The 24,307-nt window shown below is 39.5% G+C and overlaps 1 protein-coding gene across 2 annotated transcripts in view; it reads left to right on the top strand.

The window, feature by feature from the left end:
- Positions 1–23,905, top strand: part of emc2 (ER membrane protein complex subunit 2) — a 29,273-nt gene extending 5,368 nt beyond the window's left edge. For both annotated transcript variants that reach the window (XM_044118192.1, XM_044118193.1), the window contains exons 4-11: positions 1,016–1,101; positions 3,365–3,422; positions 7,382–7,467; positions 7,660–7,719; positions 13,530–13,611; positions 14,323–14,433; positions 17,430–17,534; positions 23,397–23,905. In XM_044118192.1, the coding sequence (XP_043974127.1) occupies positions 1,016–1,101; positions 3,365–3,422; positions 7,382–7,467; positions 7,660–7,719; positions 13,530–13,611; positions 14,323–14,433; positions 17,430–17,534; positions 23,397–23,483 (675 nt within the window). In that variant the 3' untranslated portion in view covers positions 23,484–23,905. The remainder of the gene's footprint in view (positions 1–1,015; positions 1,102–3,364; positions 3,423–7,381; positions 7,468–7,659; positions 7,720–13,529; positions 13,612–14,322; positions 14,434–17,429; positions 17,535–23,396) is intronic.
- Positions 23,906–24,307: the final 402 nt, after the last annotated feature.

Here is a 24,307-nt window from a genome sequence, read left to right as displayed (position 1 = left end):
ATATATATATATATATATATATATATATATATATATATATATATATATATATATATATATATATATATGTAAGATGTTTTATATTTTATAGATGAACAGAAAGTTGGGCATAGTTGTGAAGTGGAAAGAAAAGGATGCTGGGAAGGATTTCACCAGCTCATTATATAACATGAATAGGTTTTGATCTCAGCCATTCCATTGTAGCTCTAGTTGTAGGTAGGGCGGCAACTAATGATTATTCTAATAGTTTATTATAGTGACGATGAATTGATTAAAAATATTGGCACATTCTGCATAGTTTTCATTTAACCACATAAGTCATTTTTGATTAATTTGATAGCAAAAAATGCTTAAGAGAAGATATTTTTTTTACACACTGTGACCCACGTGAAGATAAAACGAGGCCACTTGTGGAATTATGAGTAAAACAAAAACATAGGTGAATTTTTTTTCCATCTTAAATCCAAAATGTATGTTTATATTCAGTTTTGGCTGCTTTCAGTTACCTCTCTCAGCCAATGACATGCTTTCAACTCTGTACACTCCAGTTGCAGATTATTTGATTACTAAATTAGTTGATAGTTTCAATAATTAATCAGTTACAATTAAGCCAATTAATCGTTTTAGTCCTAATTGAAACATGACAAAATGTAATCCTCAGGCCTTTAAAAGGCACTGTAGCAGTTCTGACTTGGATCATATGGTATAAACTCCACCTTTGTGTGGAAAAGCAATAAAAAAAGTTTCAGTAAGAATCCTTATTTTTCTTCTTTATGGCTGCAAGTTTCCCAGATGAGTTGCAGACTAACCACAAGTTGTCGTCAGACAAAGGAGGGGGGCGGCTGGCTTTATGCCAGGTTATTTTACCAGTCACTTCTGCTCACAGAAAGAAAATGGTGAACAAATAGGAAATTCTATGGTTCCTACATGAGAACAAGTGTTTTATAAAAATACCACTGCCTGAATTGGTCTGTTTTCTTCTGCTTCTTCTTCCCCCCGCCCCACTTCCTTCCAGACCTGTCTACAGGAACTGAGGAAGCAGTTTCCAGATAGCCACAGAGTGAAACGATTAACGGGCATGAGGCTGGAAGCTTTGGAAAGGTAAGCTAGAGAGAGCCAAAATAAAAAAAAAATAAATAAATAAAAAAGCAGCACCACCAGAGACGGTTCTGTGTGACTATATTGGGAGATGAGGGAAGGGGAAAAAAAGTGTTTGCAGAGCCTAAGTGGTGCTGCGACTAGGGCGTGTTTATGTACAGTACGCTGTGTTTATGTTGGATCGCCCGGCGTTCGTCGTGGAGAAGAAGAAGTGGGGGTGTGGGTGGGTGGACGGGGAGCAGCGACTCGGCCCTGCGTGCTCCTGTGGCCCTTTAGCTTGTGTCAGGGATTCCCGGGAAGGAAGCGGTCGGCTCCCACTGTTATTCCAGGGGTCCCTCGGTCGTTTCTGGTTTCTGTGCTATTCTTTTTTCATTTTGTTTGCTCCACCATTTCTATTTTATTTTATGTTTTTGCTTTATTTCTTCCTTCCTTCCCTCTATTTTTACACTTTTACTGTCTTGTTTTGCTTTCTTTCCTGTGAGAAGGTCTTAGCCTGGTAAATATTGACACTTTACCGCGCTCTGCATATGGATCTGGGGGACGAGACATAAACGGGTCGGCTCGCGGCCTGGACATTTCGGTTTGTTCATGACTCAGTGAGGATGACCTCTGCTGGTTTATTGGTTATGTCAGTTTATGTGATAATTGAGAAAGATTGCTCAGGCTCTGTCAGATTAAATAAACAGCACAGTAGGATCTAATTGGCTGCAGACAGAGCTCCACTTGAACGATACGACTTCAAACAGTACAGCCCCTCCTCTTCGACATGCACACACAAACACACGCTTGGTTCTTGAATAAATAAAGCAAATCAAAGTGGCTTGTGAGTGGTTGCCTGGTGCCATCTGAAATCTCCCAAAGTGTGGCTGAGTAATAAAGTGAATGTGAGGGAAGCGTCAGGGCTGGAAATGGGGCTGCGCATTGCTAATGGGAACCAGAGTTGCCTCTGTATGTTGCAGACGGTTGGTGGGATGGCTTCTGGTCACAGAGCCACGGCTCCGGCTGCCGGCACTTCAGCGCTGAAGAAAACACAGTCAGGAGTCCCACCTTGGTGGCTGATTTGATATGACAAGTGAAGTTCAGATTTCCCTATATTATTTGGTATTTATAGCTCATACAGCCTCCCTATTGCTGAAGTGTCTTATGGCCACAAACTTCAATGTATTTTGTTTTGATTTTAGGAGATGAAACATTGCCAGTGGTGCTTGACTGTGAACCAGAAGGAATGATACGAGGTTTTAAGCTGTCAGGGTTTATATGGGTTCTTCAAATCCTTGAAATGTTTGAATTTCAATTGGGTGTCTTCAGTTGGGTTGATTTCTGTATAAACTCCTTTAAAGTTCTTAATATTCAACCTGCACAGTTTTGTAATAAAGTGAAGTTTAATCTTTGATTATAAGCCTAAATTTGGAAAACTCTATTTTCAATTGAAACCTGAAATTTACATACATAAAATAACAAAACAGACATTTTTTTTTCTCTGTCTGAAGTTAAATAAGGCTCAAATTTTTCTTGTTCTTTGAGAATTAAACAAGTGGAATTATATAAGATTATGTTCTTTTTGTGTATTTTTTTTTGAATAGCCAATTTTAGGAGGCAAATACCTTAAGTTTGTTCTTATTTTCTAATACAATTTTGTTATATTTTAGTTTACCTTGTCCCTGTAGTAGAATGCTATTACAAGACCTTAATAATAGTAACAAATAATATCATATCAAACTGTCTCTTTTTTTCTTTTTGTTCATTTATATTGTTTTTATCTCCAATGTGTGGTGGTGGAAAAGTTTGGTAACTTTCTTTGAAAATCTTGAGCAGTGTTGGAATTGTACAGTGAGAAAAGCGCACACACCCTGACAAATACAAAATCTGAAAAAGGGTGAGATGTTTGACGGGTATAAATACTTTTCTAAAGCTTTAGATAAAGTGGAAACTCTCAAGTTAAACTCGTAAGAGTAGCAGTTTTATTCCTTTAAACCAAAATGAACTTGAAAGCGGTTGCATGCAATAGTAAATAATGGTTCGATCTGTTCTTTTTGTGTTCATAACTCGTTGAGGTGAAATTACCATGTCACAGTGTGAGCTGCACAACTAACAAAGCCAAAATGATTTCTGTGCAGCCTTCACTTCAATCAGCCTTCTGCCATGCTGTAGACACAGACTTCATTACCTTCCATTCACTCTTATTTCCCATGACTAAATTTTGCCCACGTGAGGTTTGCGACTGGCTGCGAGGCTAACTTCTACCTGTTTCTGTTTGTCTGTGAAGGTACGACGAGGCCAACAAACATTACGACGCCATTCTGCAGGAGGACCCCACCAACACGGTAAGATGGAGAGCACATCTGCCTGCTTAGCCTCAAACTCGGCTTCACGTCGTCGTCTGGGCTTTAAATCTGCCTGACCTTGGTGTTAGCGGTAGGAGTTCACTAAGTTGAGCTCTTTGGCCTCGCTACTCTCAATCACTGTACTGATCAGCCTATCACTCACGCACGCGCCAACAAACACACACACACACACACACACACACACACACACACACACAGCTGAAGACTTATTAGGGTGTGGGGCTGGGTCATTGGGAGGTGATTCATGATCTTAGTCAGTGTTATATATGTTTGGAAGTGAAATGTTAATAAAGGTTCGGTCTTTGAAGGTGGTGATTTATCCGACCTCCTAGGGTCCCAAAGTTTCTGATCCACCTTCTCATTTTTTTTCCTTTTTTTTTTTTCATTGACTTCAGTTGAAACGTCTGTTTTGTGGTAAGCTCTGAACAGCGTTTTGTTGAACCGCTACCTGGCTTTTGTCCTCTGAATTCAGTTCACAGTTCATTACGGGGGAAGACTTGCATGTTGGGATATTGCTCTTTTATTCCCACATGACTGTCTGTACTCATAATGGACCTGCTGGTAATTGCTCCCATCAATACTTGTGGCTTGTTATAGGAGTGATTTATTTTAAAGAGGTTCGCAAAGAAACTTTGCCTGGATTCACTGTTGCTACGGCCGTCCCCAGCTTCCCCAGAAACGCTCAAGTTTCCTCTGACACGTCGATACAAGGTTGGTTAAGGTTTGGTCTGTATCTCTCAGATGGACATCCAGCTGTGGGTTTATAAAAATATAGCATTTGCAAAATAATGTGAAACATTGTTTTATTCTATGCCGTCAGGCCTGTGGTAGCAAAGGAAAACACAGTTCTTTTTCGCCTTGCAAAGTTTTCAAGTGTTGCTTGACAAACATTCTTGTTTGGTCCAAAGACAATGAATTATGAAATATGCTACTTTCTAAAGAAAACTATTAGATTGTATCTTAATCTGTTACCATTAAGAGGTGTGACTTGCTGTTCTGACTGTATAGCCTTCCTGCCATAACCAGCCAATTATAATAACTCATATAGGGATATGTGACATCACACTGTGTTTTATTAATAATTAAACAGACAGTGACCAAGGATTTTACTTTCTAAGCTGTCTTTAACATCTTTGACTATGGCAATGGTACTCTTATTATTTTCTGTCATGGCCTTATCAAGCATACACTTCATAAGGCCCCCCTGTTTTTTTTCACTTCCCCCTTGAATTTAAATACTATTTAGCAACTGATATTTATCTCTGCTATCCCCTGTATTCTGCATGCACCTGATTTTCAATACAAATCAAGAAAATGAGCTGCAACAACTTAAAATGTAAGCTTGTGTTAAGTCTTCAAATAATTTCCAGGCTCAGTTTATTAACTCAGTTGGAAGCAATTAATCAAGACTGCTCAGTCTGTGTGATTCTCAAGAAAAGACAGTGAAATTCGCAACAAAATGTTGTTTTGTATATACCTAGTGGTCACCGGAGCAGACAGGAAAAAAACAACAACAAAAACACTGAAAAATTACAAGTCCACCAAATAATGTAATACTATTTTAGCGATGGTCATACTCCATGTAATGTAGAGAGATGAGCAGCGGAGAACATGTTGATCAGAAACTCCTCAGATTCAGATGTGAAAATACAACAAACGATCTCATCCAAGTAGTTACAACCTCGCATTTTGGTGTTTCACTTTATTACAATAAAATTTGAGCTAATTAGCGGATCTGAGATGAAAATGTGCAAAAATTAGCTTTTTTTTTTTTTTTTAAGTTTGTTTAACTCTGTAAGTGTTAAATAATACATAGGATTTGGTTGGCTCTGTTTAAAGAGAGGCATCATTTTACATACTGTTAACTAAATACCCAAAAACAAAAAAAAACATGAAGAATGCCAAACATTTAAATTTTTATTTGGCAGCACACAAAATTAAGAATTATTAGATTGTCTTGTCTTTGCATCCAGTTTATGCTTCGGAACAGCTGTAAATGCGGAATTGGTGCCACCGTGCATCCACCCACTGTTTTGACAGTGGGAGTAGTTATTCCAGTGACTCCCATGGCACCCCACCTCCTCCACCACCTAAAGACTCCTGGGACTCACTCGGAAAGGGAACGGTCCATTTCCTGGTCTTTGCTCGCCGGACAGCCTGCCACCCTGTCGGGCTTCAGCTGTCACTCAAACATGGGACTGGGAATGGAACAAAACACACAAAGTACAATCCCCTATGGCAACTTTCAACTTTTTTCTTTTTCCTTTTTCCCCATAATGCTTTTCCTCACTATAAGGGTATTGATGGCGGTTGGTGTGAAATACACAATGACCTCAGTTAGCCCACCTGTCTTGGGGTGGGGACACTTTCCTCCCTCGGCGTTCTCCACGGAGCACGAGATTGTGCTGGAGATGGGTCTGAGAGACGGCGGAAAATTGGCAGTTCACGAGGAAGACTTGCAAGGCATCCCAGCATGTGAAGCAGAGATTGGAAAGGGAGCTGTTGTAATTACAGACTGTGGAATAGATGTGGTACACATTAACCAAAATTGTTGAATCAACAAAAATTACTTAGGATTTTTTATTTATTTTTTATTTTTTTTGCCAAGGAGCTTTTCCAAAAAGCGTTTCAATCTCTTTAGACCTTCCACTGCTCAATATATTCCAATGCCTACATCAAGTTGCTAGCCAAGTGTTTGTCTCTTTGTTTTACCTTCTGAGAAGGATTTGTTTTTTTTTTTTTGCCCACAAGAAAATAGCAGTTTAGTACTTTATTAAACATCGAGTGAAACCACACATAATATTAAACTCCACTGCGCTCTTTGCATTTCCTCCATCACGTTGTGGATTCCTGAGGTTTATCCACAAATGTCTGGAATTAGATTCGCTTCTCAATAAATTATGTTCTCCCTCTTGAAGATTTGAAGAATAACATCTCTTTATTTTTTTTAATGAAGATGTTCGCTGTCCTGTGTGCCCCTGTGTTTCTTTTTTTTTTCTCCCCTTTTTTTGGTGGCTAAAATATTGCCTGTCAGATGAGGTTGCAGTCTCTCAGCAGGTCTCTATCCCATCTTGATGGATAAGTGGATTTTGTTTGATGGCAGTGTCAGACGAGGCCCAAATTTACAGTCCCCTAGACATGAGTCATACACGGCCCCCCAACGGTTTCAGTTATTACTATAGGAGAGGAAGCCCCACTCAATCAAGTGCCACTCCATAAATAAAATAAGGTTGTGGCGGGGCAGCGTGCGGCTAATGGAGCAGCAACCTCCTGTTAAGCTTTTTCCCCTTTAGTATCAAAAGAAGCAGGAGAAGAAGACGAGAAGGAGGAGGTGGCGGAGTGAGGGGAGAGTAAAATATTTGGAAAAGTCAGAGCAGCAGGGGTAATTCTTCCTAATGCAGATTGATGAGAATCTAATCCACCTTAAGGTCAGCTCCAGCTTCAAAATGAGGCGGAAAGCAATTTTCAGCTGATGCGCGTCGGAGGCCCGTGCAGCTGGGGATGCGTGCTGCGCCGGCAGGAAAGCCGGGCGTGGGGGTTTGGGGCAGTGTGCCATTTTCCCCACTTGGTAAGAGGATGAGTCACTGCTTTATCTCAGCCACTGAGCTCATTCCAGCTACCAAACACTGACTCATAATGTGTGCCCATCTCATGTTAGACATGGCCACTAACCAATTTCCAATTATGCCTCCGTAGATGTATATTCATGCAAGTCGCACATTAATTGTATTGAAAAGGAAGCACACACAAAAAAAGCACATCTTCTAAAATCTTTATAATGCAGGAAATGTTTTGGCTTCTCTTCTATTTTGTTTCACAGCGAAGGGGTAAGAGTTACAGTGGTGCGCCGAAGAAGTGGAACTCAGTCGGGCTTTTTACCGCCGTGCACACATCACTTGAGCCGGGGACGTTAATCCTGTTTACTCTCTCCTCCACAGGCAGCAAGGAAGCGCAAGATTTCGATACTGAGGGCCCAGGGGAAGAGCACTGAAGCCATAAGGGAACTCAATGAGTATCTGGAGCAGTGAGTTTTCATCCTCTTTATCTGCTCCAACTTTTATTTGGATTAAAAATGAGTCTACATTAAATAAAGGCAACAAATCCCCAAGTTTATTAATGCTTTTTTGCTAGTATCTGCGCGATTACGTTGAGTTAGTTGGAATGTGTACACTTTGTTCAAAAAGAGAAAGAACGTATTTCGTTTTTGCGCTTCCAGGTTTGTTGGAGACCAAGAGGCATGGCATGAGTTATCAGAGCTCTACATCAATGAACATGAGTAAGTGTATCAAGTCTCTTTTTGGATATTTTAGGGCTGGATCATATGGCGGAAAAATGTATCACGAGAGCTTTTGTACTCATTCTCCTCTTACTCTATCCTGATTGTTTTATTAATCAGTCATGGGAAAATGTCTTAATGGATGCTAGCAACTTCGATGAGCTAGTTGGGCACCCAGGCAAATCCTTCTAGACCAGGGCGGCAACATAAAACAGCTACTGTGCATCTTTTGCAACAACTTGTTGTGCAACAACGTTAGCTTACCTAACTTGTTGCTAGATAAGCTAGCTACCACTTTGTTACCAAAGAGTTAGTGAGTTAGTTGATGCCACCAACCTTTTTTATTTGGGTCATGAAAGGTTAAACTGCTGAAGGTTTTCATCTGCCTACATCGCCCAGAATGCTGTGCGGCTTTGCATCGGAGTTCAGTTAAATTATCTAAATTCTATCGGACATATTTTCTGTTTATCACGTGTCTATTGCAACAGATATCGTTATTGTTTTAGCGCCCAGCTCTGGCGTAATTATGTACCCTTTTTTCTCACAACCTAATTTTGTAAAATGTCGCTATTGAATATGGAGCTGGAGAAATGGTCAACTTATAATAAAAAGTTGTCTAGAAGGACATTGGGAGTTGGAGACGTGGTTCATTCAGCTTCAAACATTGTGAAAAGTTTGGGTCAGCTTCAGGATGGAGTTAGATGAAACTGCATTACCCACTGTCCTTTGAACTACAAATGTTACACCTTGAACATTTGCAAATTTTTTTCACTTTACACCCACCAACTTTATTGGATTTTATTGGGATTTTGTGATGAAACAACATGAAGTAGAGCATAATTGTTAAGTGGAATGAAAATAATGGCCTGGCTTTGTAGTCGGTGTAATTGGGTCTACCTGTCTACATTTACAAATGCTATAACTAGTGAAAAACTAACAATTCACATCAACCCTAAATAAATCATTCCTACTTTACAGCCTGACGCGTTTCTTGAGAATTGACCTGCAGAGGATGATTATAAATACATCACCACACCTGTCTCTCTTCTTTTTTTGTTTGTTTGTTTTTTCAACCATGTATCATTTTCTTTCCCCTTTACAATTATGTGCTACTTTGTGTCTATTTATTACACTATAAAATACTTTGGAGGTTTGTAGTTATAACATGACAAATTGTGTAAAAGTTCAAGGGAAGGAGTGTGAATATTCCTGCAAGGCACCGTAGGCTTTATGTCTTTCTAATCAATTAGCAGATATGAATAGCTCCCATTCTTCCTGGTTAAGCTATTACTAACCTGTACAATTACAACCCATTTAATATAATAGACCAGACAAGCAGGGCATTTTCTCCAGATGGGTGACATTGAAGAGAGGTCCAATGTTTATTAACAGTCTGTGAGCTATTTCTGCTTTTCCGTCAAGACAACTACTACATCTATTTTAAACCAAAAGTAAATGATAAAAGAAAGGTTCAATAAAATAAAAGGCACTTTGGAACATTCTAACACACTAAAGAAATTTCAGTGAAAAAATAGTTATCTTGTTTCTACTAAATTACTTTTTCCCAGCAAAATAAACTTGTTACTTAAACAATAAGGCAGAAATGTGTTGTATTTGGTATTTAAACAGTGCTTTGCATCAGTCTGACAGCTTGATCTCTTGAGAACTGCGGGAGAGCCATAACATAACGGACTGAGATGCCTAACTCAGCCAGGTGTCTGAATAGAGTTCTGTCCATGTTTGTCACATAAGAGTAATTTGATAGGATTTCAGTCTTAAGCCCCTCAAGACTCCCTGGCCTCCCACTGGTGAATATATGCATGCGGTCAAGATGAATTTCCAGACAAACCAAAAACTTGTTGTTTTTTTTTGTTTGTTTTTAGAAAAAAAGCAAATAAAAAAAACCCCATGAAATTATTGGGGCCAGATTTGTTGTATCTGAGATTTTTTGAAGGTTCAGAGGTTAGTGAAGCAGTGTCTGCTGTTTCATTAAGTCTTTTCTACAGCCGTTTGTGTAGACGCTTGCCTCTGTGGTTGCTCCGGTACAAAGGTAGTGGCAGCAGGAATGTGTTGCGCCGTCAGACAGCTACTTATTGGATATTTGGTGCTTTTGTCTGGGAGGCTTGATGGCTGTAGCGGCCAGAGGAAATCCAAGGGTGAGACCATTATCTCCTGGCTAATCCCAACACTTCTAATATCACACCATTCACTCCCACAGAACCTTATCTACAGGCGTGTCAATTTCTTTTCATTCTTTTCTTTATTTTGGGTTACAAACTCCCTGTTTCCCCTCCTCCTCCTCTTCCGGCCAGCCGGGCATTATCACTGGGGTTTTCCTAAAGGGATGGAGCAGGAGAACACTTGCTGTGAAATTCCCAGGAGAAGGTGGTGTTGCTCATTCTGCCTCCCTGAGCCGCCTTGCGAGAGAAAACATGGGTTGTTGTTGAATTGTGCAAGAGAGAAAAAAAAGAAAACTGTCCCCCTCTCAATGTCCAACTCCCTAAGAGCTAATAATAAGCAAAGTGATCTGTGTTTGCATTGCTGCTGAAGGTGTTGCACCACAAACACATACTCACCACCTAAATAAGAATGAGTTAATAGAAAGTTAATATTTCAATGATGTTTTGCTTTTTGCAAGTATTAGTCCCAGGTTCTGGTTTTCAATGTGATATAGAATATTAAGCTCATATCTACGGCTGAAATGATTAATCAAATAAATCATGATTAATTGTGATTAATCGATTACTGAAGTAATTGTCAACTAATTTAGTAATTGAGTAATCGTTGACTTGAGTATAATGACTCTAAAACAGGGCCATTTGCTAAAATAACACTCTGACCAGTAAATAAACCAAAACTCTACAAAAAAATATAAATTTTTCATGCAACATATAAAAAAAGCTTTTGTAAATGTGTAATACACAGAACTCCTAAAGTGTCATAGTTGAAATTTTGTAAAAACTAATGGTTTTCCTAGAGAGAAACCCTCTAGAAAACCAAAATCTCCCATTAAGCTGCTTTTCCTACCCAATTATTTATCAGTAGATGCAATAATTGGTTAATTAATCTACAAATGACTAAATGTTCATGTAAAGGAATGCCATGTTATTTGATTCTAGGAAGTAAAATGTTTTACATATATCTTTTAAAGGAGCTGAATTGTTTTTAGTATCTTTTTAAACATTAATAATTTATATTAAAAAAAGGCTTAAGTGGTTAAATGAGAAATCTGCAGAATGTGCCAATTTGTTTATCCGGCTACAATTACTAATAAAATAACCGTTAGCCGCATCCTTACTCATAACCCAAAGGCTTCCCCCAAATACATTTCGCCAAATCTAAATTAATTTCTGTCTTCTACGCCGCGAGAGTGTGGCGTTAAATACAGAAGGAAGCATTTGCTGGCGGTTTTCTTAGCCTCCAAAAGAAACAAAAACAAGTCCTGCAGCCTCACACATCATAGCGGCTACAACCTTCCTTAAGGCAGCCCTGGTTAGGAGTTGGTTCAGGAACCTGTCTTAGGGTTGCAGCTTGGTGATGGTGGATTTCAGACGGCTTACATGGTGAGTACGTGGGGGTTAGGGTTCTGGATGTGGTACAAGATTCTGCTTGATGGCTGACGGGGTGAGCTCTGATGCAAGCCGCGGCCTCTGCACAAGCACATCTGAAAGTCTTTACGGAAAGGAAGTGGTAATTGTAAGCAGCCCCTCAACCCTTCAAGCCCTCTGATCTCCCCCTTCCACTCAACTCCTTCCCAATGTTTATTTCTTTCTGTGTCCCAAACCTTCTTTTCCTGACTATTCTGCTAATCTTTCAACCGGTTAGAATGGAAGATGTTAAGCAGGCTGATAAGTTCTTCTTGTTCTCGCATTCAGCATTTCAGTCATGTTCTCCTCACATACCAACATTTGCCTTCATTCTTCAAACACAGTGGAAGATATTTGATGGAAGATATGTTAGTGTGAAGTCATGTGAAGAGAGGTCTAATTCAAAAATGTGTAATAAAACATTATACAAAAAATATTGAATATATTGAAGTTTGGTTTGATTTCTGTGTAAATCCCTGCATAGAAAGGCACTTTTTTTTTTCTTTCACATAGTTGCTTGCCTGGATTGCTTATTGCACAAAAGTGTATTCTTGTTTAGTTAATTATTTAATATTATTAATATTCGACAGTCCATCCAGGATTTTGATTATTTTCCAATCAAAATTAAAAAAATTCTGGCGCTACTTCAGAAATATTTGCAAGAAATTTTGCAATAGTTTTTTCCTCATTAAACCTCTTCCAAAATCTAAATGTAGGAGGACAAATACGAAAAAAAGCAGACAGATTGTAATCTCAAACATTTTCATTCTTTAAAGCACTTAAGTAGATACATTTTTGTTAGTTACCATATCTGCCTTATCAAGTTGCACGCCGATATCTTCATGGCGTTGTTTCACTTTAGGCAGTTAAGGCTAGCAGTATCTCACTGCTTACATGCCCTTGCTAGCTAGCTTGCTTCTTGGCATCCGTCATGGGTTAGTGGGAATTTATCACCACTTGGTTGGACGACATTCCTGCATTTCTGTGGCGATATTTGTCCTAAATTCATTAAAAAGGTCTTAAATTTGAGTTTGTGCAGCCTGCAGAAACCCTGCTACGACTTGACATCAACGAAGGTTGAGGCATCACAGTGTAGTAGGAAAAATTAGGGTTTTTTTTTGTTTGTTTTTTGTTTAAAATTTTCAATAAACTCAATTATGTATTAGTGCAAAAAAAAAAAAAAAAAACAATCTATGGTTTTGTAAAACTTTGAACTGCTACCAATTTTGCTTTAGGAACAATAATATAAAATCTAAAGCATCACTAAGCATCTGTCTTTAAGCCATCCTGTGGGTGTTGATTGGGACCAGAGCAGAGTTCAGGATGCATGTGTGAAAGAGGAATTACTAAAACAGAGTATTCATATTCTTTTGAAACAAATAAAATTGATTACAGGGTTGCCATTTAAGTTACCTAGGCTACCATTGCCAAAACAGCATTTTCTATAAAGTGTAGAGAACGTAAATCCTGATTTTTAGCTTTAAAAATGGAATACCTTTGCTGTGCTGTTAAAGCTTCCTGGTTTTTGTAGAACGTGTTGCTCTCCTGGAAGAGTTTCCTCTTCTCATGTTTTTGTGCTGCTTCTAACTTCTTTATGATACATTTTTAAACACCTCACTATCCCTGAAAAAAGAAAAGCTAATTTTCAGTCTTATTTCCCCAGTAACAGTATCCACATCAGAGTTATGTCATTGGTCAGCTCTAGTCAAACTGAAAACTGACTGACTTGGATCAGCAGCAGATTTTTCAGTCCATCTCCCAATTATCCTGATGGTTTTTTGGAAAAGGAAAACTTTGTTTTAAGAGCGGAAACTACTGTAGATTAGTGTGAGAACAACAGCTTGGCTGCGTGTTGCTAAGAAGTGCTGTCATAAGCCTATTAGTGTTTCTACTTTACCTGTGGTGCTGAACTGAGGAAGGTAGAGAAGTACAAAAACTAAACGCGGATCCAAGCGTTATCCCCAGTGTAATCATCCCCAGAGAAATCATCACGGTAGATGGCATGGAAAGGAAGAGCCTGAGTACCCTCTGATCCTGATCCTGTACATATGTTGTATGTCGGTTACTTGGAAACAGATTGAAATCTCGTGTGATGACTAAGATTTAAATCCTGAAACCTATTGGTGAGTTTCAAAATGCATTTCAGGGTTGGTGGGCAAGCTAACGGATGACTCATCCTGAGCTGAATCTATTGACTTACTGTTTGCCCCGTCATTTCCACAGCTATGGAAAAGCTGCGTTTTGTCTGGAAGAGCTGATGATGACCAATCCTCACAATCACTTGTACTGTGAACAGTATGCGGAGGTGAGTTCATCATCAACCTTGAGGGGAGGCTGTGGAGTTAATGCTGAGATTCCTCTTTTCATAAGAAAGGAAAGATTATTACTATTTTTTTGAAGTGAGGTTATGTTAAAATGTTATAAACAGTAAGTAGCCTATGCTGTCGGCGTTTTCATTTAGTTTAAATCCAGACTTAGTTTCAGAGCCTTAAGCTAACGGCTATTCTCTGTCAGGGGCTGAAGCCAAAATGATCTTCCACCATCTTAACACGACTCCAATGTCAAAAAGGTCACACTTTTTATGTACATGCCATTTTATAGGCCTTTTTGCTATCTTTATCTTGTGTTGTGTTTGGATGAACTGCTCTAATCCTTTTGTAGCAGGAGGTAATTTTGCTGCTTTGGTCGTCGCTCCTCTTGGCTTCAGTCAAACTAATCTGGATGTATGCTAACTAAAGATGCGAAGAGAGTCACTGCAAGTACGATAAAGTACAACTTTTAACACTATCTCACTTCAAAATCTGCCCTCTTAATTGCATCTGTGATATGAATAAGAAACCCGAATGATTTCTCTTTTAAAGGGCAGGACCACTCAATGTCATTGGGAACATGCTGTAGACTCATTAAAGCAGATGTGTTTACTCAAGGCGGTCATGTCTTGCTTGTTCAGATGTCATGCTGTCATTGCTTAAGTTGCCCTTTAGCAATAGCCTTGCTTTAATGTTTTCTCTCACAGGTGAAGTACACACAGGGGGGGATGGAAAACCTGGAGCTGGCCAGAAAATATTTTGCCCAGGCACTGAGGTTAAACAACCGGAACATGAGGGCCTTGTTTGGCCTGTACATGGTGAGTACTGCGTGGCTTTAAAGAAAGAAGCAAGACAAGGCGAGAGAAGGGGGGGAGAGAACAGCAGGACCATTTTAGCAACCCTGCGGTTTGTCAAGGTTAAGGTTGGCCACAGTGAGAGTTAAGTAAGACCGCGTGTGTGTGTTTTTGTGAGGGGAAAACAGAAGGGGCTCTCAGACAGGTCATCTCGCTGCTGACTCAGACGTTGAACCCCACTGCTGGAAAAGCCTCCCTCTTTGCAGGGCTTTATTTAACCAAAATCTTGTATTAGCAATGCTTCATGTTCTACTTAGATGAAGTAGAGAGAAGTAGTAGAAAAAAATATATATCAGCGAGAACAGTCTGACCTCAGCAGGTTTTTTGTCAATGGCAAATTATCCAATCAGTGCTGATTTGATTGCAGCCTGGGTTGAAACTGCCTTCCATCTGTGCGTTTGTTTAAACAGGATGTTGTCAGGTATGGCCAGTAAAATACATGTAAGGTTGACGTGACATAAAAACACAAATAAAGCATTGCCAAGAATAAAGATTTCAGAAGGGAAGAAGGAAACTCCAGTGTTTTCACCTTTCTCCACTGGGAGTTTTCCTGCAGTCTAAACACCACAGAGCGGCCAACACCTTGTCAAACCTCACCGAGTTGGTGGCAGCAAATCCACAAGCAGGACAGGTTCTATTTCAAGACGTTTGTCTATGTTGCCCTTAGGCTGGTCAGGTTAAAGATGTACAGCAATGCAGTAGTCAGTGTTCTGTAAAAGTCTGATGGGCCAAATGTGTTTGGCCAGATTACCGGCTAATATTAAGGCTTCTAAAACATCTATCAAAAACTGGCTGCCCTCCTAGGGTCGGTTAATTCCAACGTAGCAGTCTGATAGGATGGCACCTGTTCATTAAATCCACTCATTACATTTCCATGCTGGAAATGTAACTAGTCAACCGCTAGTGAAGATATAACAAAGTGAAAGCGACTAGGAACAACGGCCAGTAATCCATGAAGCCACATAGTGTGGAGAAGTTGTTTCCGGCGGAGTCGATAGCAAAAGACAAACTTCTTGTGGCCTTCAGATTAGCTCACGTAAAGTGGGTGGAGACCTTCCAGGTTAGGTTTCCCTTCAGGGAGCAGGTACATGCGGGCTGATGTGATTTGGTATCCTATTTTATCTATTGTTAATGTGCCCCACACAACCAACCCGGGTCCCCTTCAGTTGTAGATGTATGATAATGGTACATTAGGGGGAAGCTACTGGCATCACCCAACATAATCTGTTGATTGACAAGCAGGATTGGGGTCAAACCCATTGATGCAGTGAAAGGAACTCTTCAGGCATCAACAAACCAAGACGTTTTGTCCAGTTTCATGGTGATGATTTTGTGGAAACAGGTTGGCGACCCTAACCGTGACCTGACATCGCCGGTGTCCACAAACCAGTCAATGAAGACATGAAGGGCCTCAGTCTGGTGTGGAAGAACCAATGACCTTTGGGATGGATTTAAGTGGAGGCTGCAAGCTATTCCTTGCCGTCCAACATTAGTGTTTGGCCTCACTTATGCACTTCAGGAAAAACAAAAGGTCTAAATTCCCATAAATACACCCCTGGAGCCTGTGGAAGACCTTCACAGTTTAAACTATTACAAGAAACAGCAGGTTTTATTAAACCGCAGGGATAAAGAATGGGAATGTCACTTAAACATGCGTGTGTAAAGACAGACAAAAGAATACTTTTGTAATATAGTGCAAAAGTATTCATTATATTGCAATATAAGGAATACTTATGAATGCAATATCCAAGCATTCGTCACTTGGTGAAAACTTCCCTAATGAAAAGTGTTATTAGTAGAGCTACACATTATTAGAAAAATGTGCAAAATGCAGTACTTGAATAATATCGATTTAATATTGTTATGATAATAAACTAAACATCCAGCCGATTTTCAGTCCCTACCTATGCTTTTTAGTTTCCTGATCAAGCATAAAATCGGATGATTCCAGACATTTTAGCCTATTTCTCAGGAAATATTCTCATCCGATATAGAAATTTGTTTGTCTGAATGTTTTTTTTTTCCCCTTTGGAAATTGTAATTGTCACTTTCTTTCAGTCTTGACAGGTGCAGGCAGTTCAGTGAAAGGGCAGAAAACTTTCACCATCCCAAACCCTGTGAGTCAGTGTGACAGAGGACTTGGTAGCACTGACCACATTTGGCTTGCGGTCGAGTTACTGACAACACATGCACGGGGATTCCCCTCCATAATGGAGTGTGCTGTTATTCAGGGGTAGCCTGTCAGGGTTGACATCATCCAAACTGAGGTTTCTATTGAGTTGAAAAATAGAAACAAAGAAAAGGCATACTAAAAAAAAAAAAAAAAAAGAAAGAAAAATACAGAAGCCAAACCAATTTTTTCCCCCTCAAAACAACAGGGCCAGGTTGATTGGTATGTAGTTAAGGTTTCAGCACAGTGGAAGAGAGAGCTTTGAAGTGCGGGCCGACTAAGTCTTCTGGGGTTTGCTGTGTGGAGATGATGGCAGGAACATGGGAAAGACATGGGATTTGTGGTTGAGAGGGGAGCTGTCGAGGCAGGCACAGACCGTGATTCCCAAGGCACTCTACTCACTGTGCAATAGGCGATTTTTATTTTTTTTCTTCCTTTTTTTTTTTTAAACATACAAGTCCTTTCATCACAGAGAATCAACGGTGTTGGAGAAATTAGACCCTGTTAAGTGACAATTTACGTATGAAGCATTAAAAGCACTCACTTTTTCCTCCCCATAAATGATTCCCCCTGTGTCATCAGGCCCGGGTCTGTTTTTTCTCTTCATTCTGCCACAATGACTAGTGGAGTGGTGGATGGTAAGAGTGGTTGCACATTCATCTCAATTACCTTTTTTCTTTTTTCAATTTTTTTTTATTTTTATTGCTGTTTCACCAAGTTTTGATAGTAGAACGCTCCTTCCCCTGTTCTCTCCTTCACAACTTCCTCCCTTTTTCTGTTTTTCTCGCAGTCTGCAAGTCACATCGCTGCCAGTCCCAAAGTCAGTGCCAAGCTGAAGAAGGACAATATCAAATATGCGGCTTGGGCTGCCGCTCAGATAAATCGAGCCTACAAGGTGAGAGGATGGAGATCTACTCGAACAATGCCTTCGTCGTATTCCGCTGCTTTATCGGCTACGGAAAGCCGTGCTTTCCACATGACTCTTCAGTCCCCGACACACCAATGGAAAAAACAAACCAGTTTCATCTATTGCATTTTAACTTTCATTGGATATTTGCGCACAACATCTAGTCATTCTGAAAACCCCTTTATTTGCATAAAATTGGAAAGAAATTCACTGCCAGAGGACCCCAAAAAGGCACAGTCTGCTTCCCTGGCTTTCATTTGCAGCGCTGTTACACCAACCCTTGTGGTTTCCACCCTGTCTGGGCCCATTTACTCTTTTTGTATTAAGTTAAGGTTATAGCGTCTTCAAAGAAACACGTCATCTTCAGGAACGAGCTTCTTATAGAGCCATAATCTGATCTCAGCGAATAATTACATTGAACTGTGAAGAATTTCCGACTTGTACTGCAAGACATGAAGTTATCTTTGACTGAAAAAGTCAAAAACAAGCGAAGCAATACAGATTATAGTTGTCACAATGTCGGTATGATGTTCTTTGTATTTTACAATCAATTGTAATATTTCAGGGTGTCCAGGCATTCTTCAACAGTCTTAACTAACAACAGACCCCAGGAAATTTCACAATTTTTGCTGTGGTTGATTGTAATGCAACCGTCTCCTGAATGTTTAGTCATTTAGGTCTTAAATTTCATTCAATGTGGCATTAATAAGGTCTTAAATATGACATGCTGAAACCCAAAGACGCTTCCAAAATGCTCACACTGGACAAAGTTCAGAAGGTCTCAGTTTAATGGAAGTACAGATGAGAAAGAGGAAAGAAGAATCTGTGCACATATTGCTCCTGATCTCGTCATCCCAATATTTCCCAATACTATCACCATCACAAGATTATCTGAAAGTGCACCTCTTCCGATGATTCACTTTTAGGCGACTCACTGTGATTCTGAAGAAATGCAGTGTGTTTATTTCACTGTACTTTAAAGCTACTTTATACGGAAATACGTTGATTTTAGTAACTTGTATTGAAGCATTGTGTTGGGTCAACTGATGATAAAAACCGAAAAGTGAAAGAAATGTCTGAAAAAGCCTTTTGACTTTACTTCTTTGCTTTAAAAAACCTTTTGAGTTTATAAGTTTGTCTTAACGTTTTTAAAGCATTCTTTAGTCCGTCCGTTTGATCTCGTTTTCTATATCTGCGACCAAAAGCAAAGGTCTTTGTAAAGCAAACCTAAATTAGAGGAGCCCATCTGAAAGTGTTCAGAGGAGTCAGTCGGTAGCATGACCAGTAGTTCGGCACGTTTCCCTGCTTAAATATTTTCTTTACTGTCTTGTGTGTTTGGGAGAAGCTTTGCCCACAAAGATGGAGCACATCTGGGTTCAGTGATGTCGGCTGCTTGGAACCAAACAGCCTGGCATGTTTCTAATGTTTGTTTATTATTAAGAAAGATGACTCTAAACTAGCGCATTCATTTTGTGCACAAACATTTAGATCAAAACGGCAACGAACACATTAGATTGGTGTTTAAAAAGGACTTTTAACGGGTTTTAGTGGCTGAGCGACTTTCTCTTTTGAATTAATATGAAAGTTGGCTTTAGAGTAACAACAATTAGATGCCTTATTCACTAAATTACCATCACGTTCCTCCTTTTTAGTGTTTGGCAAAAGTATCCGTCGTTCATATCTGTAAATACAATCCAGTAGCTACAGTTGATTGTTAGTCAAAGGTGTATATGTATGCAAATTCTCAGCATGAATAACCCTCAAAGGTTTGCCAGAGCATTAGTACACAAGCAGCATCACAGAGACAAAAGAATGGACATTTTGTTTACAAGACTGTCCAGGCATGCAATAATCTGTATTAGTTTCTTGCATATAATCCAAATAAAATACTTTGAAGTTCTTGGTTCTTAATTGCATCTCTATCATCAATGTCAGGGCAGGACACCCCTAGTTACAATGTGACAATATATAAAAAAGCTTTGCTTTCCTCGACATTCTTTCCCAACGACCTGAAAAGTTGTAAACGTCAGCGTAGTTGTAGGTATCAGTGTTATTATGCCTGGCAGCAAACTTGCACGTTCCCCTTTTTTTTTTCTTTTTTTTTTTTTTACCCCCCCCTCCCACCCACGTGAAACGGGCTAAATAATAAGGTGTGAGGTTCTGCCCTTCATTCCGTCTGTCCTTCCTCCAGTTTAATAACTTCTGAGCCTTTCTAAGGTAGCGGAGACGCCAGGCCTCCGTCAGACAGCTGCAGGCTGCTGCGCTCTTTGTGCCGGCTGATTGATGGCCCCTTTAAAGTGTTGTTCGTGTCAGTCGTCCGGTTTTATTACACTCCGGTACCTGGTGATTGTCATACCTCAGCGTTGGGGTCGGGCAGGTGGGCGCGAGACGTCGACGAGAGTTCACGGCCGACCGAGGTACTGACATCAGAAAGACCTGGAGATGCCGGGTTTGTTTTGGGGAAGTGGGGCTTCTCGGCTGCACTACATGGGTTGGCCTCGTGCCCCGACTCTCCAAACAAATTCTCTGATTAGCTCCACTGTCACGAACCACAGGCTCCCACTGCCTCGTGACTCTATTATCAGATGCTCTAAATAGATGAGAAGCTGCCTGGTCTGCTCCTTCTGTTGGAGAGGAGGGCAGAAGTTAATGTGGTGGTCTCACCTCAGGCTGAGGAGTTAATTGACTACGAGGCCTGGGCTAATGGTGCATTAGGCAGCAAAGCAATTAAATGCACTGATCATTGCAGCTACACCATCTCAACACACACACACACACACACGTATATAAATATATATATATACACGCACACAATAAATCCAGAAGAATGAGTCACTGTTGGAAATTATGTAGCCAATTTTATACCTTCGCCAAATGCCCTGTCTAAGTTTGGCAAAAAGGGAAGGAAAAAGTTCTAGCATGGAAATAGCAGTATGGGCTAGGTTTAGGTTACAGTTACTTCCTGTTTGTGGACTCTTGAGCAATGCCAAAGGCGGAATGAGTGAACGTGTCAAATCAATTAAAGCAGTGATTTTTATTGAAAAAAATAAATAAAATGAAAAAAAGAGTAAGCAGGGTTTTTCTACACTGCTTCAAAAAGACAACATGTAAAAATTGCTTGTAGTTTGGTTGACTGCATGTCTTGGAGTTGAGGGGCATACGTTGAGTGGACGACTTTTTATCATCTCGCATTGATTAGACACGGGCCAGTGTGAGATTCTCACCATATGAAAACTAACCTTGTAAGTGAGGGAAAAGTGAAGACGGCTCACTTACGTTATGCAGCAACAAATGAAGGAGACCTTTAGAGCTTGAGAAAACTCCCATCACTCCAGAACTTTCTCTGCCGTCCCATTAAAGGACTTACATCTACAGGAGCAGTATGATTGAAGTTGTAATATTTTGCGATGCACCAGCGTGAACATCTCTGCTGATATCATTATTCGATATTAACATTTGCTTTACAGCCAATGTCCAAAACGTTCTGATATTGCATAAACCTACTCTTTTGACGCGTGAGAAAATTACCATACCTCCGACATTGCTTTTCTGCTTCAGTTGGAAATAAACATTGTATTATTTTCAGCCCAGTTTTACTTATGGGACCGATTTAAATAAAAATTTTTTGCATGTCTTAGTCCTTATTTACTATTAATGCTATTAATATATCGTACACCTCTAATCATCAAATAAATCCATGCTGATTATGTAATTACTAGATAAACACAGTATACACACACACACACGAGTGTTTTACCTAATGTAATTTACATGGACACAAACATTGTTTTCAATATCGGCCCTGTTTTACTTATCAGGTTGAGAGCGATATGTTAAAAAAAATGACTAAAATCGTCCGATACGATGTAATTGCCGAGATATTGTGCGTCCCTTCTTAAAACCAGGAAAATTATGGACAACCCTCAGCATCCTTTTCATAAGGTTGTTTTTACAACTGCAGAGTTTCTTCAGTCAGAGACTTCTTCTGACTTGCTGTAATACTGACTGCTAGAGGAGATCCTCCCTGCTCACAGAAGTCAGCATCTACAAACAACTCTTGAAGAAAGTCGTCTGATATGTTGTTACAGCAACATTTAACTTCCCTTTTGGATTATAAAAGCATTTTTAAGTTCGATGGGTATGGATGCCCTGGGTGTGGTCTCTTCAGCTGCCCATCTGTTGCTCTTGAGGATCTACAATCTCAGGCGTACAATCTTGAAGCACGCCTGCACTTCAGAGCACTTCAAACTTTGAAAACGTTTAGAACCCGTTTTTACGTTTTGACACTGATTCCGATGTCTCATCTGCCATTTGCTTTGAATTTGGACTCCAGACAGAGTTGCTTCTTGCTACCAGGGGACTCTCTGGAGGAAAGCTGTTCAACTGAACGTATTGTCGACGCCACTGATTTTGTTAATCGTCGCAGCAGCCTGTAGGCCCTACCGTACCTCAACACGTTGCCCTGAATGATTGCGTAAGAGGTTTGATTGGACGAATTTGTTCCATTTCTGGCTCCTCGCCTACAGTGAAGGAAGTCATCTTTCCTTGACGTATTTTGGAAGGGGCTGCCTTGCCCGCTGCAGAACTAAATTAGGTAGAAAGATTGTGTGTCTGGGTGTGTACGCTTGAGTTGTCTCGTACACGGTTGTGGTTATGATTCGCGGCACTTCCTGTGAAACAGTCTGGACATGGCACAGACATCAGCGTCGGGGGTGTTATGTTGTTATGCTCCTGCTCCAGAGGCCATGGAAGTGGACTCATACTAGACTCCTGTCTCCAAGCACTCTTTGATCAAAAATGGCACTTACACAACATTTGAACAAAACTCTTTTCAATTAGAGGTGATTTCTTACTTTGCACGACCTATTTGCCAACTCTGAAGACTCTAGAGCTGATTATTTCAGCTTCTAGGTCTGAAACTGGAATTAGGATGTTTTCAATGGATGAGCCATCAATGAAGCCTAATTAAAGTGTCTGGTTTAAGGCTGTGACTAATGACTGTTAAATTGATCTATAATTCTGTCAATTATTCTGATGATTAATCGATTAATTGGATTTTTAAAATTGGCGCATTTTGAAGATTTTTCATTTAACTACTTCAGCCTTTTTTACACAATATTAGAAATATGCTAAAAGGTGCAAATAATATAATTAAATTATTTTTTGAATACAAAAATAAAAAAGAATGGCCTAAAATGCAATATAACAGCAATTCTGTAGTGTACGCTTGTTCACTTGCAGCACAAGATGCATCTGTAGCTAAAGAAATACTGTCTACTAATCTGTTTATATTTTGATTAATAACTGGACAGCAAAAAGTTCTTAATAGTTCTTTCATCCCCCTTTCTTTGTTTATATAAAATTAGAAGCAGGTGAAGCTAAAACTGTACTAAAACTAAAACAGATTTACCAAGGTTTTTCTTTATTTAAAATGCAAAGTATATACATTTTTGGCATAATTACTACTATGAGGATATTGTTCTTTCAGCAAATGTCCTTTTTTTTGAGTCTATACTCCAGTTGACATGTAATCGATTACTAAATTGGTTGATGATTAATTACGGTTTGTTCAATTAATCATTTGAGCCCTAAACTGGTTGCATTTTAAGCCTCATACATAATGAGTAGACTTAATTATTGCTCTGAGTGGTGTGTTCTTTCAGCAAATGCCCCTTTTCCATGTCTATATACTCCAGTTAACAATTAATCAATTACTAAATTAGTTGACGATTAATTCAGTAATTGATTAATCACGGTTTACTCGATTAATCATTTCAGTCCTGGTCTGGTTTTACATTATTTAAGCCTAATACGTATTGTTTTTTCTCTCTCTCTCTCCTTCCTTCACAGCTGGCTGGTCGAGGCAATAAGGAGAACAAATGCTCCATAAAGGCAGTGGAGGAGATGCTGGAGTCCATGCAGATCACCATGTCATAGGTCTCCTGATTTCGCGTTTCCTTTTTCTTCTGTTAAGTCGGAGCAACATGGCAGCTCAAACATCCTTGCAATTTGACCATTCATTCATGGACAAGTGTTTATTTTTTTTGTTTTTTTTTCTACCACCTTTAGATTTATTTTTTCTGTAATTATTTGATTTTTAACAGAAAAGGGAGGATGCTCTCAATAACTCTAACTTAAGTAAACCATGCTGTAGATAGTTACCCAGCTTGGATCATGCAGCCCCCTGATTCGCCCCAGTTTCTAGCAGGTTTGAACTGTTATCACTTAGTACTACATCAACAGTGTGACCAGAACACATTAGCTGTACAATACATGTTATTTATGATCCCGTATGCTCGTTTTCACAATAATCTGTAAAATAAACTAATAAACCTTTTTTTTTTCCAAAGTGGAACAAACTACAGCTCTGAATCTCAATTTTTGTAAATTTCTGAATTGAAGCTGATATAAAGTTAATCCAGACGCAAAAAAAAAAACAAAAAAACCTTAGCTGTTTACCTGCAGACCAATACAAAAACCCAACAAAGTTAGTATTTTGTGCACTAATGTTCAAAGTGTAGCAAAATCCAGGAAAAATACTGAAATTTAATCAGAAAAATAATGGAATTCTGAAATGGAAAATATGGAGGAACCCCGAGACCAGAACTTCTGTCTCTTGCAGAAGGTTAATTACAGGTTTGTTTGGCCTCAGACGGCAGCTGACTCAACTGCAGGAAGCTGAAAAAACGTTGTCATTCATCAATGCAGACCTCCAAAAATATGCTGACAATGATTAATGGAGGAAAAGGTTTATTGATGAA

This window comes from Gambusia affinis, linkage group LG05 (genome assembly GCF_019740435.1).
Source record: "Gambusia affinis linkage group LG05, SWU_Gaff_1.0, whole genome shotgun sequence".
NCBI lineage: Eukaryota > Metazoa > Chordata > Actinopteri > Cyprinodontiformes > Poeciliidae > Gambusia > Gambusia affinis.
The sequence above is the reverse complement of the archived record's forward strand: the minus strand, read 5'-3'. Positions and strand labels throughout refer to the sequence as shown.